The sequence below is a fragment of the Trachurus japonicus genome, chromosome 16, assembly GCF_045865225.1.
Source record: "Trachurus japonicus isolate A0001 chromosome 16, Traja_1.0".
NCBI lineage: Eukaryota > Metazoa > Chordata > Actinopteri > Carangiformes > Carangidae > Trachurus > Trachurus japonicus.
This window is the reverse complement of record NC_140922.1, coordinates 18874081-18888984: the sequence shown is the minus strand read 5'-3', so window position 1 is coordinate 18888984 and position 14904 is coordinate 18874081. Positions and strand designations below refer to the sequence as shown.

Genomic DNA, 14904 nt, shown 5'->3' with positions numbered 1-14904 from the left:
TTCCTTGGCATGGGTAGGCTACATGCGGATGCATAATTTATCTCAAATTAGCGCCTATTTGAGTAAGCATCAAAGCAAGGCGGCTAAGGTTGGAGGAGAGCTTAAGGAACCGCAGGGAAACCATCACCAGGATTAATGCGGGAGATTTTTATAAGAAATTACTGGCTTAATGAAGTGGATAAAAAAGCTGTCAGTGTTTTATTGCATCTAAATTGTGTGGAAGTGGTGTTTAGCTGTCTCGCCTACTCCCCACATAATGGGTCGTGACAGTAGCTGTGAGGCTTATTTAACTTAACTGGTGAATAACTTGCATGGCGAAGCTATTCACAGAGTTGTTTTTATATGCACTAAACCAGAAAGGGGATTTTTTTTTCTTCTTTCCCCCCTTTCTTCTTTTTGCCTTCCCATTCTCACTCATTATGATGCACACAAACAACAGCAAAATCAAGAGAGCTGACAGTTAATAGTCTCTCTGGTTTCAAATTACCAAAGGTTAAAAAGGTCATATAGACTGAGAACATATAGGAAACGTCCAGTCGACAGGAGTTTTATAAATTAGACTTGAACTAAAACCTGTGTTTTATCCATACTGAGTAATCCAATTTACCCCATGGTTATGCTCATACTGCAGGCCCAGTTAATCAAACTCTATTTCACTTTTCTTACAAAAAGCTTTTGACATTTATGGTCAAACGTCAACGTTGCAAATGTTCCGTTATTACTGTTAAGTATCAAAACAGTTACTGAGGTTGGAGAGGAGGCAAAATAAATAACAATACAGTGAGTGGAAACACTTGAGCCATCCACTGGCGCCATCTTCTGTCTGATTTTAGGTTTGCATCAGATTAGACAGTGAGAAACGGACCGCTAGAAGAATCCAAAACGTTTTCCTATTGTTGAGTGACAAGTCTTCTCATTTTGGATCAATAATCACAATAACAAAAACAAAATTTAAATTTTCATTTATTTCACACAGTATAGCTCACAATACATGAAATCAATCATCCATCAAGCTTCTGATGTGCAAGTGTTTATTTTCAGGTGACTGATAATGACAAGGTTGAAAAGATCTTGGGGCCTGTCTGAAGAAGTTGGGTTATTTGAACACCTTTGCAGAGTAAAACGCAGAACACCTTAATATCTGGAACATCAAGTTTTACTCTGCCAAGTTATCCAGATAACATTTACGAGTCAGGTCTCCGGTCTATTCATGTAGCCGCTTGAATTCTCACATCTCCCCCCCTGATTTAAACAAACAGAAAAATGCAGGAGTGACCGTCTTCACAGGTCACCCTAATGGCGAAAAGCAAATTTGGTCTTTTTCCTCCTCCTTTGTGTGTAATGTTGTTGATTTGTTTCACTTCTTCATCTTTTAATGCAATGAGAAGTGTTATTATGGTTGACAACAGTAGAAATTGACAACACACTCATGTATGCATGCTTGGAATGGGTACATTTTGTCTTTGTGAATCCTACTGATCAGAGGAGCCAACCTAAATACAAAACATGGATTAATAATTTTGGGGTTGAAACTGTAGGTGGAAATAACATGCAAGTTTCAACCAGTTCATTCCGTCAGTCTGGAGCGTGAACCCTCCATCAGTCCTGCACAGCAACCAGACCTAATCCATATTTCTTAGATGGTGACAAATAAGGGTTTAATCATGTTGTTTTTTTTATTGTTTTACTGTTTAGGAATCATGTATTCATCTTGGCAGTGCTTTTGCAAAGACAATTTCCAAATTTCCAGCAAAACTCATCGAAGAAGAGTCAATCCAAAGTCTGATTTTCATTGGAGTGCACACAGAAAAGTTACTTTCACTGATTGAAGAGTTTTAATTACGCTAAGCTGCTGTTATTGAGGAGAAGGACACACTGTATAGCTCTCTATAAACATCCTTCTCCAGCACACACAAGGAGCCCAGTCTGGGATCTCATCAAAACCTTTCATTGACACACACGCACGCACACACGCACTCACACAGATACCCACATACACACGCATACACACGACCGAGTTAGTCATCGACAGCACAATCCCTTTGTAGACTGCTCACAAAACCTTGTTTTCCCTTCACAAGTGAAACCAAAAAGCGAGTTTTGGGCAGCATTCAGGTAGGGTGAGGTGAGTGGTGGAGAGAGAAAGCTTGCACTGCGGTCAAGCTTTATCTACATAAGGCCATCTCTGAACATGTGTGGGTTAGGACTAGCAGTTCATATCCGCCATCTCTTTTTTTTTGTATGTTTTTTCCTTTTTTTTCTCTCTTATTTATTTTTTTTAAATCAGCACAGAAGTGGTCAGGGTGGATTCATCACTAGACAGATTCCTGCAAACTGTCGTCACAGCTCGTCCATAGCAAGAGGTTACAACACGGGGTTTGTTTTCCCTCCTCACATTGTTCATACAGAGAGACCAGCAGCTAAATATCACAGTCTGTGAGCGCTTTAGGAAATCCAAAGAAAGAGACTGAACACCTTTTTTCCTGTCCAGGTGCAGCTGTCCTCTCTTCACTTCCTCACAGCCAACACGGTGCTTTGCATTCGCCTGTTAACGGATGCTTGAATTTCCCTTCCATCCCAGCTTGAGGAGCCTGACTCCCCCCCCCTCTCGGTGCTCCAGTGCCGCTCCCACACTCTCTTGGCTCCAGCCGTCTCTCAGTGCTGTAGGTGCTGGGAGCAAGGGATTGTGATTGGCGCACCAGAGAGCCCTAAGTTCAGTAGTCTCTCCTCTACAGGCTCCCTGGCTCTTCTCTGTCTTTTCCTTCTCTCTACCCTCTTTTTTGCGTCTTTTTGTTTTGTATTTTGCATCAGTGTCTAGACAGTGTTGCGCGGCGTGCCGTTCAATGCGACGGCCTTGTTGCAGGGTGAGCCCACAGCCTGGGAGCCCACTGGACGCTGGGTGGAAACGCCCACCTCGAATACTTCATGGATGGCCTTCCGGAAACAGTGGAAGTTGTAATCTATCAATCCTGAGAAAGCAGCAAAGATAAGAGTGGTTAATCTTTTTTCTTTTAATGGCGTCTGTTTATGATAATTGCTGCAAATGAAATCAGTCAAAAGTCTCAGAGACATTGCACCACTGACCTAACACATGAAGATCAGTTTACTTGTCAGAGAAGTAGTGTGAATGTTGTGAAAACAGTTTCTTTGTGGCTTTTGAGGGAGCTGAAGTCAGGAAGTCTCAGCGTTGCTTCTTCATTTTTTTTGTTAAGCTTATCAATCTTGTTAAACCTCAATTTGAACATAAAACATGAACGTGAAAAAGAGTTCCTGTTTTGACTTCACAATCTTCACATACATCTAGACTTGGTGCATAGTAGAATAACATGGAGGAAAATATGAGAAGAAAAAAAAATAAAAAATAGACTTAAGCCACAACATCATTAGCCAAATTAAGCCAAATGAGGTGCAAAGGATCTCTGATTTCTCCTGACAGCTAACCTTTGCGCTCAAAACTTTCTTCTCGCAGGATGCAGACAAGGGCCAGGAACTTGGTGACCTCTTTCAGGTAGAGCACAGTGGTGTTGTTGAGCTTGATGATGGCCATGGACTCCTTGTCGTAGGCACTGCCGCTGCCATCCTCCCTCAGGCTAGTGTGGCACATCAAAACACCACGGTGTTTAGGGGGGGAAATGGAAAATAAATTGCAGCTTGCCAATGATGTCATTAATTAAGCAAATAAATGCATAAATGAAGTTATGCTTCAATAAAAGCATCATCAGACAACACATGGGTGAACTCTATATCTTAAAGCATTAAGAAATTACAGGCAGAGTAAATTAAACATGCTTTTTTATTATTTGTTTTAGTAGTTAACATGCAAATTTATACAGAAAGTTAATAAATCTACTCTATAGATACTCGTCCCTATGTTTGCAACTCGCTCATTATGGAGTCTGCCTGTGAAATTGAATGAGGATGTGTGAGAAGCACTGGCATAACCCAGTTCTGACCTCTCTGATAAATGGCTAACGTACAAACAAGCAAAGAAAATGCACTCACCCATAGATGCAGGAGACGTCGATGACCACATCGATCATATCGCAGCACAGCTCGTAGGACTGCATGTCCACGGGAGAGCTGTCTGTGGCGATGTAGATCTTACTGACCACATCAAACAGAAAGGCCTTCTCTATCCCTGAATTCTGTCAGCGGCAAGGATTAGATGGAGGGAGGAGAGGGAGACAGAGGTAAGGGTGAGAGAGGAAGAAGAATAAGGGGTTTATATTGCGGTGAGGAAACATGGAACTACTAATGAGTTACTTTGGACCTGGTAATAAGACTGTTAATAATTTGACAACGTTAAAATGAGAAATGTTTCATTACTGATTCATTATTTTCTTGTTCAATAAAACATCTAAGAACTTGGCTGTTGTTTTATTGGGTAATTGTTTCATCTTTCTATTAATACCACAGCAGTCATCCTTTCACCTGTGTGTGTGTGTGTGTGTGTGTGTGTGTGTGTGTGTGTGTGTGTGTGTGTGTGTGTGTGTGTGTGTGTGTGTGTGTGTGTGTGTGTGTGTGTGTGTAGTGTTTACTATAGGTTACAAATCAATGAGAAGGGCATCTAAAGGTTGATTTTAGATTCTTATATTCTTAACATATCCTCATTTGTATGTTTTTTGATCATAATAATTGAAGCACTTTGATTGGCTCTGCATATTCTATCCAGTATTTCAATTAACCTTCCAGGATTTTTCAATACGTGTGGTGAAACGTGCCAACAGCTGTGTGAGCATTCATATGTTAGCAGAGCAACCAGGTCCAATGATGTTTTGTCTCATCAGTGATCAGTTAAGGCCTTCAGTGGCTCCGCTCCTAAAATGCCTTTTAGTACGTTTCATTGAGTCTACTGATAAATGTACATGCACTGATACTGTGATATTAAGATATCCACATCAGACCAACAGCAAAACAAGGTGGTATCAGTGTCAGGTATCAGATACTGGATTAAAATTGCATTTAAAAACAGACATAAAATACTTCAAAACACCAGAGGAAGTATGATGTTAAACCAATAGAGGCAAAAGGGCCTTAACTTGTTTATCATTATTAATCTAATTTTTGTCAGTAATATGGATACCCTCGAAAATAAGATGGTACAAGGGGCTATCCTTTGAAAATAAAGTCATATGTCATAGTTCTTTTTGCTAAAAAATTCCATTATGTGTCAGTGACCTCCAAAGTTTCTGTAGCTAGCAGTGTTTGCTACAGGTCTGAAGGTTTGGACAGAAACTTCATGAAAAAAGAAGTTCGTGAACAGGATGAAATCTGAACACAAGCACTTTGAAACACCCTCTTTACAACAGCCTGTTCTGATAATAAGGCCTTTGTCAACTAAGACTTTTTAGTAGAAAATACCCTGTGTCATAACAGGATGTGTGCTAACAGACAACAAATTCAAATGATGATTCATTTGTTTTTCTGGTTTCTAAGCAGATGTTGAGTGTCCAATCCCATCATTTGACAGAAGTCTTTCTTCAGTCTGTTGAGGGAACTTGAGTGCTCTTGGACAAAACCTCTTCATTGCTTCACCATTAAATATAAACACCTATACTGAGACAACTCCTGGATAATTAAGAAAACAATGACTGGTTTTTGAAACTTAATGTGAACAAATTCCTGTCAGAAACACTGCTGCTGATTAGTGTAGTGTACATATTGCCTTAACATAGATCTGCAACAATTAATCGAACAATAGTTTATTTATTAAATTAATTGTCAAATCAGTTTGAGTAGTTTAAGAAAAAAAAAAGTGTAAATTCTCTGATTTCAGCTTTTTAAATGTGAATCTCTTTGGTTTGTGAACAAAGCAAGAGATTTGAGGACCTCATCTTGTGATTTGGGAAACACTGATTGACATTTTTCTACATTTTTAAACATTTTATTGACCAAACAACTAATCGATTAATCATTTAACTAATCGACAGATTAATTGGTAATGAAAATAATCATTAGTTGCAGCCCTACCTTAATGTGTTTCATTTAGTCTATGAAAATATACATAATGCAATAAAGGATAGTTTGTGGTGCTGTTGGATGATTGACATTTTACAGAGAGTTGTTTCTATTTACCAGACCCTCATGGGTAAAAATGGGGAGGACAAAATAATGGATACACAAATACAATTATTGCAAATACTGTACATGAGGAAGGACAGTTAGTTCTTTCTTCAGAGATAAATCTCTGCCAGTGGCCTTTTGTGCGTCAGAGACACAATTCATAACATGTTGCCAGCAAGGTGTGTTTATGAAATGCATTATGAAATGATGGGGGCAACACAGGGGTAGGTCACACACAGGGCGCTGGAGGAACTGTTGACCATCATGTGGCATCAATGCTTATGGTGACTCACGTTCAGTCAGTCACACATTAAACACAGTTTCAGTGACAATGCTACAAAAAAAGGTTGGTTGAACAAGAACTGGCAGTCATGTACTTACAGAAATGAAGATGTTGAGGAGGTTCTCCAGAGTGGGGAGTTGAGGGATGAGCTTCTGCACCACTTTGCTGAAGGCCTCAAAGATGGAGTGGTCGTAAATACTCGTCAAATAAAAGCTGAATGAGATAAAGATAAGAAGAAGTGAATAAGCAGTTACTGAGCCGTCACTTCTCACTTCCTCAAAAACCATAAGCAGGTAAAATCATACACAGTCACGAGATTACATGACAAACAGATGCTGGAGGGTAGAAAAAAGATTTGAGATTTAAACCCAATTCAAACATACAAACACAATTAACAAAACTATTCTCATATGACTGCGGACACACGTGATTAATGGACATTAGTTACTGAGATATAAATGAAAGGCCAGTGTCTGAGGAAACCAGTGGCTTGAGTCAAATGAACTGTCTGCATTCACTTGGCTGAAGCTCAACTTTACAAAGCACCAGAGAGCCACAAGGCAGAGCAGTGGGGTGGGGGGGGGGTAGCCCCCCCTCAGCTCCGCTATATATCCAGGACCGCCATGGCTGTCTCAACGGAATAAACAACAATCTCACCCCACATAAAACACAGTGCAGCGTGTGCCAACAGAGCCCTAACATCAACAGTAAAGCTGCTGCAGAGCTGGCCGAGCTGGGCAGGACAGCCTGGTTTATGTGCTACACAACACATTTAGACTGTCTACACACTGGGCGTCAGGGCAAAGGCTGTAATTAATGATCACATTTTTACTTTCTGATACAGGCCCAACTATCAATTATTTTCATTATCAAATAAACTACTGATTATTTTTTAAATCAGCTGATTTGTGGGTTCATTTAAAAAGTCTTAAACACAGTGAAAAACAACAAGATATTTAATTTAAAAACTTACATAATTAAACTGAACAAAATTGTTACTTAACCAGTTTTATTTCCATCACTGATGGATTATTCTTCTAGCTTTGTTTTCACTTCACTTGGCGATTAACTTGTTATTTACTTGAAAAACATATTTTTAACCAACTATCAATACATCAGTCATCAATTAGCTTTCTGTCTATTGATCAAGTCATTAACCAAGTAATCATGGCTTTTGATGGACCGTTTCCTCAGGTTATATGACGCAGTAAAAGTGCCAATATTTCCCTCACAAAACAACAAACCAAGTCACTAAATCTCCTGCAGCGGTTAATGGTGTGAATCAGTGTTGGTGAACTTCAGCCTGATCTCTACATCTTACATACGTCCGCCCTTTGCAGCCCCAATCATAACAGCTCCGGTATCTCAAGCACGGGTCATTGATTCTTCATTAGGAGGTCAGAGAGGAATCTCACAGTAACACTCAAGAGTATGCCGACCATGTGCATGCGCAGGCTGCAGCTGAGACACAAATCTAGAATGAAATTATCCTTATTCAAGTTTTAGTATTTGCTACCAATATAAACATGTTAACACCTACATGTGTTGTAGCAGCACAAAGTTGTTGCTACCCAAAGAACTGCTGAGAAAAAAAAAAAAATTGAATAAATGTGTTTAATTTAACAACACTACATAATACACTGATCTGTTCCAACGCACATCAAACTACTTTTTTCCCCCATCTACATTAAAGCAGAAGTAAGTGATATATTTGTTATATCTGAGCCGAGGAGAAAACATTTATCGTATCCTACAGTTTTTATCCAATGAGGAGAGAGAACGGCATGCAGGGCTGTGTGTGCAGCCAAGGGACGCCGTGAATGTGGCGACGTAGGGACGAGGACTGTTATGGTGCGTTCAAGGAAACTCGTATTTTTCCGACCGTGAAGTCGTACCAGTTCGATCTGGTACGAGTTCACCGGTCGGAAGTTACGAGTGGCCGTTATAGTGACTTTCACCGGTAAAACAGGTCGGAAAAACACGAGTGGGTTTCCTGGAACGCTACAAAGTCGTAAGTTGTGACTTGAAGCTGTAATTTACGATTTCAAAAGCCTGCCTGGAACGCAGCATTAGCGAAAACGACCGGACCACTTACTTCTGCTTTAAGGAAGTTCAGGGAAGCTAATTAAGACAAACTAATTCATGTATGGGGACATTTATAGGTGAATGTGTGTATGCGCAAAATGTGTTTAACTATGTATGTATGGTCACTGACACATACACTTGATTGATTTTTTATTCCCTTTTTGTCTAAGACATACATTTGTTCATTCATACATAGTTTTCAGTTTATCTATTTTGGTTCAGACAATTAATAACATCTCTAAAATAGAGTAGGTAAAATAAGCTGCGGCTTCAGCCTACACCTTTTCGGTGCTGTTTTCCATTTGATGCCTCAAGTGTGTGTTTATTCAGGTTCTGTCAATAAGGACCGAAATAAACCGACTACAAAAACAACAACAACCCAGGTAGATTCAGCATGTCATATTTCATCTGTGTTTTTTTTAAAAGCCAGTGTGCAATGCCCTTTTACATTTACTGCCTGGGTTGTCACAGATGTGCTCACAATAGGTTGGCATCAGGTTTCCATCATACAGCACTGGGCACCATCACATTCAGAAGATGTTTCAGAGCTGAAACTGCTGACCAGCTCACAGTCTCAGACAGGAGCATCATTTGGTGACTTGTCAGCTCTGTGTTAAACTGTTGCGACATTACCTGTGCTGAGTTCAGGGCCCCGTTATTTACACTGACAAAGAGCAAGTTTGATCTGATTGATCGCTCTCTGCCACTGTGTTCACATGTTAAAAGGAAATCAAACAGGCTCTAAAAATAAATGCACTCTGCCATGATGCCAGGATGTTTGATCCTCTTCACCCGCTCCATCAAGTCAAAGAAATGTCATTAAAGTCGAGCAGGTTACTCTGGGGTTTAGTCAACTGAGCTTCATAAACTGAATGTGGAAATCCTTCTTTAGAGGGGATTTCATGTTTCTGTTCAGCTGCTGTACCAACCTGTTAGAGCTCATTTCTAAGCTGTGACTGTGTTTTTGATAAGATTTGGGGAAATCTGCTCAACACAACAGCAGCTCTACTGTAAGGAGTCCTGCTGTGCAGCTCTGTGTCTGGCGCATTGTTCAGCTGTTCTTGTTGTCATGTAACTCATGTAAGTGCTGCCTCAATTTATGTAAACCTCTCAACAGCAGTTAGATAACTGGATTTGGACCAACTTTTTTATGGTGGTGCAATGTTTGAAAGTTCATTTTAACCTAACTGACCTACCTCCTTCTTGCAGTGTTACTTTGAGTTTTTTTTAAAAATAACTATTTGAAATAAAAAATGTGATGCAGGAAATTTGCAAAAATATAATATTATAATACTGCTGTTGATGTTATTAGTTTCTTAATACTATGACAACTACTACTATTATTTATTATTATTATCTAATCTTATCTTTTTTTTATTATTATTAACCAATACACTATACTAGATCATACCCAAGATTGTAGAAAAATGTTCCCTCATGTTACGTAACTAACTTTTATATGAAGTTTACAAAAGGGAGTTGCATCATATGACTTTTTTGCAATGCACTCAGCACATTTGCACGCACTTGTGTCACAGAAAATGTCGATGCCAATATCCTTGCTGATTGCACAGGTAGCGGGAAGAAATGATTCCACCTTTAGCCTTGTACAGATGGAGTGAAATGATTAAAAGTTAATGAAAACGTACCTGAGGTGCAGCTTCTCTAAGCTAGCGTCAGCCAGGTCGTCGTTGGCTCTCTGGTGGATGTCTCTCTGGGTCTCGATCTTGTGATCGTCCGACAGGCCGTCCACTTTGTGGATAAAAACCTCAAAGTTTATCTCTGGATTTACCCTGTAGGCCCGAGACACGGTGAGATGAAGCCTCCCCAGAGCCTCCACATAGTCGTCCTGAAAGGAAGGAAGTAGTATACTATTACATCACATGCATTATGTACATCTTTGCAGAAATTCAAGTCATAAATCTTCCCACAAATCCATCACACCCCTACAGTCCTTATTTAACACGACAACTATCCTCTGTAGCAGCATTTGTGCATATAATCATCACATTACTAATTAATTGCCTTTGTTTCTACATAGTTAAAACAATGGAGACCAGAACAATCGAGCCTTGTTAAACATTTAGACACTTCACATCTCTCAAAACGGCAATGATCCTCTGCTTGGATGAACCTTCATTATGGCTATTTAAAGTCATTATTGCAGTGAAGTGAACAGCTTATATTTGAAGGTTAAAAAAATCAAATTGCATCAACTGTGCTGCTCCAGATTCCCATCAATCAAAAGAACAAGAAAATCAAGACGTGCTGCTTGTTGAAAGGTGCTACAGTGACAGCTTGCTCTCTCGTCAGCTGAGCCCAGGGCGACGATTAGACCTGCTGCTCCAGGACAGAGCGAGGTGCACGCATCCTACACCAGGTATGAGGAAATGTGCCGCTGCATTGTCTGCCAAAACAGCAAGACCAAAACAGCTCTCCACAGAAATCACTGTGTGACCAACTGCTGAAACAAATTGAATCTGATGCACCTCCTTGAGGAGAAATAAACCCTGCGATCAGATCGTCTGTGGCTCTCACTGCAGCTGAGATTACTTCTTGAAATCACTTATGGTCATGTGGAGAACACTGGCATAAAAGCTGAGGCGTGTAATTGTCTTTTATTCTGGCTACTCCAGCTGCTCATCACTGAGTTCACTCCCCAGGATTGACGGGGTCTTCTACAGTACTTTGCCCCACAGTAACACTCAGAGTCCACTAATATCTGCTTTTCTTCACACACGTGCTTATGAAATGGAAAATATATACGAGTGTAAGCATGAATGGTGTCAAATGTCATATTTGTGAAATAAAATGTCTAGTCATTGCCCAAGAGACGAGAGGAAAAGTGCAGATCGATGCTTTTAGTCAGCATATTTGAAACACGACTCTGTTTACTTCCTACGTTCAGAGCCAAGCAAACAACTCAGCGTGTTGCTGTGAAACGACAGAGCCACTTCCTGTGTTTATGGCCACATCACATGAGCCACTGGTTCTCCCTGTTCTTCACCTGAGCATCGATGACAAATATCAACGCCCCGGTTCCTCTGAAGATCATCTCGTAGTCGAAGGTGGGGTCGAAGAAATCCACCTGACCCGGGAAATCCCAGATCTGGAAGTTGACGAATGAGCTGCTGGAGATGTCGTCCTTGTAGATCTTATTGGTGCTCTCCAGGAACAAGGTCTCATTGGGAGACATTTTGTGGAAAACCACCTGAAAAAGAAAAAAAAGAGAGAGAGATTGATTCATCTTTAAAATAGAACAAATGAAGATGACTTGTTTCTGGGATTTAGTGCGAGTCGAGAGACACAAGTAAAGCTGCATATACATGAATACAATCTGTTCTTATTATACAGCGTCACACTCATCCTACAGTTTTATAATGTTTTATCTAATCCTCAGACAAAACCCTCAGTACGTTTACATGTGAACACTGGACAGGCAGGTTATGACTAAACAGCTGAGTGACTTTTCCTACCGGATCTAATGAAAATACAGCTCTCTACCACTGTCTGTGCAATCATACTGGGCTGAGGTGACGATGGGAAAACAACACAATTGTGAATATAGTACATTGATGACAGAAATAATAAATATAAGTTTCTCTTGATGTTACTACCGTGGAAGTAAGGGTTATAATAAAATGCTACTTTTTGGAGAAGTGGTTGGGAGGATTTCTTTATTAGCTGAACAGTTCAAATTGTATTGTAAAGGATTGTCTTACAGTTTGTCTTTTATTACTTTCATGAGAGAGACAGCAACGACAGCACTATAATCTGACTGATGATCCCAGTGCAAAGATCTGGCTGTGACCTGTCACATGCAAATCAAGCGGGAAAAGGGCAAAACTTTGCAGACTCATTGGTCTGATGCAACAAGTCTCTATTCAGCATTTTTCAGCAGCGTGTATGCGTTCAAACAGCAGACATTAAGACCACAGCTGGAAAGAGAAGAGTAGTTTAGGCTTGATCAGAGTATTGGCCCAGGCCTAGTGAATACAGTTACAGGTTAGAAAATAAATTGCACTGGAACGGATAACAGTGGAGGACCTGGGAGCGTTCGCTCCACTGCTGCCATGTTGAATCATTGTGCAGGCCACTGAGGTCACAGGCCAATGAACCAGCAAAAAGCCAAATCACATGTTTTTCTGCCCATACTGGAGGCTTACAGGGCAACATTAATCAGGGACTTGAGTGTGTGTGTGGATTACTGAAAAACTGAGCATGTGTTCATGTACACATCAGTACAGAGAAGTTACGTTCTTTACTTTTTATTTCCTCCAGGCATTGTCTTTAGGATAGGCTCCTGGAGTGTCACGCTATATTGAGCCTGATTCTACTTCCCCCTTGAATTTTAACATGAATAATAAAATATCATAGAAGGAACAACTGCATCTCATCTATTATTCAACCACAGTGCCTGTCTGAGAGTGGCAGACTTGAACAGGATGGAGACAGCTAACTGCTGTACAAGTTGGTGTTAAAAATCAAGGTAAAGTAGGCAACAACCTCCACAACTAAAGTGTGACATCAACAACAACTGATGTTATGGTCGTGTCTTGTAGGAACACTCTGTTTTGACATCTTGTTTTAAGAGCGTTATTTTTGTTTTTATTCTCTGCACATGATGTATATTCTCTTAATAAAAATGTATCAGTAGAAAAACTGGATGATTTACCTCAGGTAAACACTTTTCTGAGGGGACACCCTGTGAGCGCTGTCTGCTCTGGACTAAATCTGAATCAACTGATTTATGGAAAACTAATGTACAACTATTATGACATCCAATTAATTATTTACATCCTTTTAATAGGTGCAGATGTTAAACATCTGATAATTCCAGCTGCTCCAGAGTGATGATTTGCCATCTTTTCCTCTTGCAGTTAAGTAAACATCTTTGGGAACTGAACTATTGATTGGATTGAAAACACTACCATGGACTATGGGAACAGAACAATAGGAAACGCTTGCAGAGACCAGACCAAAACATCAACCTATCAAAAAATCATTGCAGTCCTACTCTGGACTTGGGAACCTGGGACATGTAATATGTTGTTTATGTTGGTGGGGGGTGGGCTGTGGTGGCCCAACATATTTCAAGCCCCCCTTCCTCCCCCCAGCTGGTTAATCCGGCCATGATTCAGAGGATGTAGTCCAAACTGTGGACCCTGAACTGATTTAAAACAAAGTGTGAGGTTTTGCGGTATGGAAGGTGTGGTCGTGTCATACTGTCATGTGAGAGCCACACATCAGTCCAGTCCTATAACTCACAGCTGGGTGGGTCTAAGATATATTTGGCATATTGGACAAGTTGTTAACTGAACAGTCACGTGGTGTATATCCACATATCAGCATACAGCGAGCGTCCACCCTGTCCACCTGGTTAATAATCTACAGCTACAGCTACACCTAGCTACTTGAGGGCTAACATGCTCATTAGCTAGTGAGATAGCTGTTATGGACTTGTCCCCTTGTCGCCTAGCTAGACGTGTTATCCGCTGGTGGACAGCTATCGTGACTTGCGACATGCTAAACCAGCTCGCTAGCTCCTCCGGCTAACCTCCCATTGCCTTGCGTGCAGCAGAGGAAGGCGCCGCTCGCCTCGGCAGGCTAACCCTTGAACGCCTCCCTCTCCTCACCTTCTGTATCGACGATTTGCCACTTCTCCTCAGACCCATGAGCAGGATCCTGGGTTTGCTGTCGGACGGCGCCGGGCTGTCCTCGATGTCGGCCTCCTCCTCACCGTAACCGAAATCTTTGGGGAACGAGTCCGCAACCCCGTAGCTGTCAGCCAGCTGTTCCACATCGTACTGAATCGACATTTTGACCCTACGACGGTCGCTTCCCCTATTCCCCCCCTTGCTAGTCGGTCACCACGGCCGTGTTTGTATCAGACGATCGGTATGCACCGCTAACTCACGCCAGACAATTAAAATAGTTTGTCAATAATGCCCTGGCTACTCGGAAACACAGAGCGTGATCCCACACATTTCCTTAGGATTTCCTCTACCCTGAAAAAAACTCGCCCCCTTGGTCCCGCCCCTTTATTCTTATTCGCTGGCTGTGTTACAGCTCGACACCTGATTGGCCCAGCCACCTGTCACTCTACTGAGGTTGGTCGCTGTCACCTGACTAGTACTCAGACTTGTTTTGTGACCTATCACCCGAATAAGAAGCAGATACTGACTCCCGTCGCTGCTTTATAAAAACCCATTGCAGTTTGTAGCGGTAATATGTAGTTGTTATATATTTGTTTTGAAAACTGAACAATTTTTAAAGGTTGTATTGAAAACGAACCAAATAGAAAGCGAACAGTTGCGGCGATACGCGATGTCACCAGCAGATGGTGGCAGAGATCCATTACAGTTAGACTGAGACTTTCAATGTCTTTCCAGAGTATCAGAATTTATATAAAACCTGGCCAATAAGATACTAAAGTGTAAATATGACTGATTTTTTTGACAAGGACTTAGTAT

The 14904-nt window shown here is 40.9% G+C and overlaps 1 protein-coding gene across 1 annotated transcript; it reads right to left on the bottom strand.

Annotated features, from left to right (window-relative positions):
- Nucleotides 1-946: 946 nt before the first annotated feature.
- rragca (Ras-related GTP binding Ca) lies at nt 947-14452 on the bottom strand. The gene is made up of 7 exons (XM_085802379.1): nt 14068-14452; nt 11439-11642; nt 10081-10280; nt 6445-6559; nt 4003-4145; nt 3442-3590; nt 947-2969 (listed from the first exon to the last, which is right to left on the bottom strand). The coding sequence occupies exons 1-7, from the start codon at nt 14248-14250 to the stop codon at nt 2815-2817; spliced, it is 1149 nt and encodes a 382-aa protein (XP_085658505.1). The 5' UTR covers nt 14251-14452; the 3' UTR covers nt 947-2814.
- Between the last annotated feature and the right edge of the window lie 452 nt (nt 14453-14904).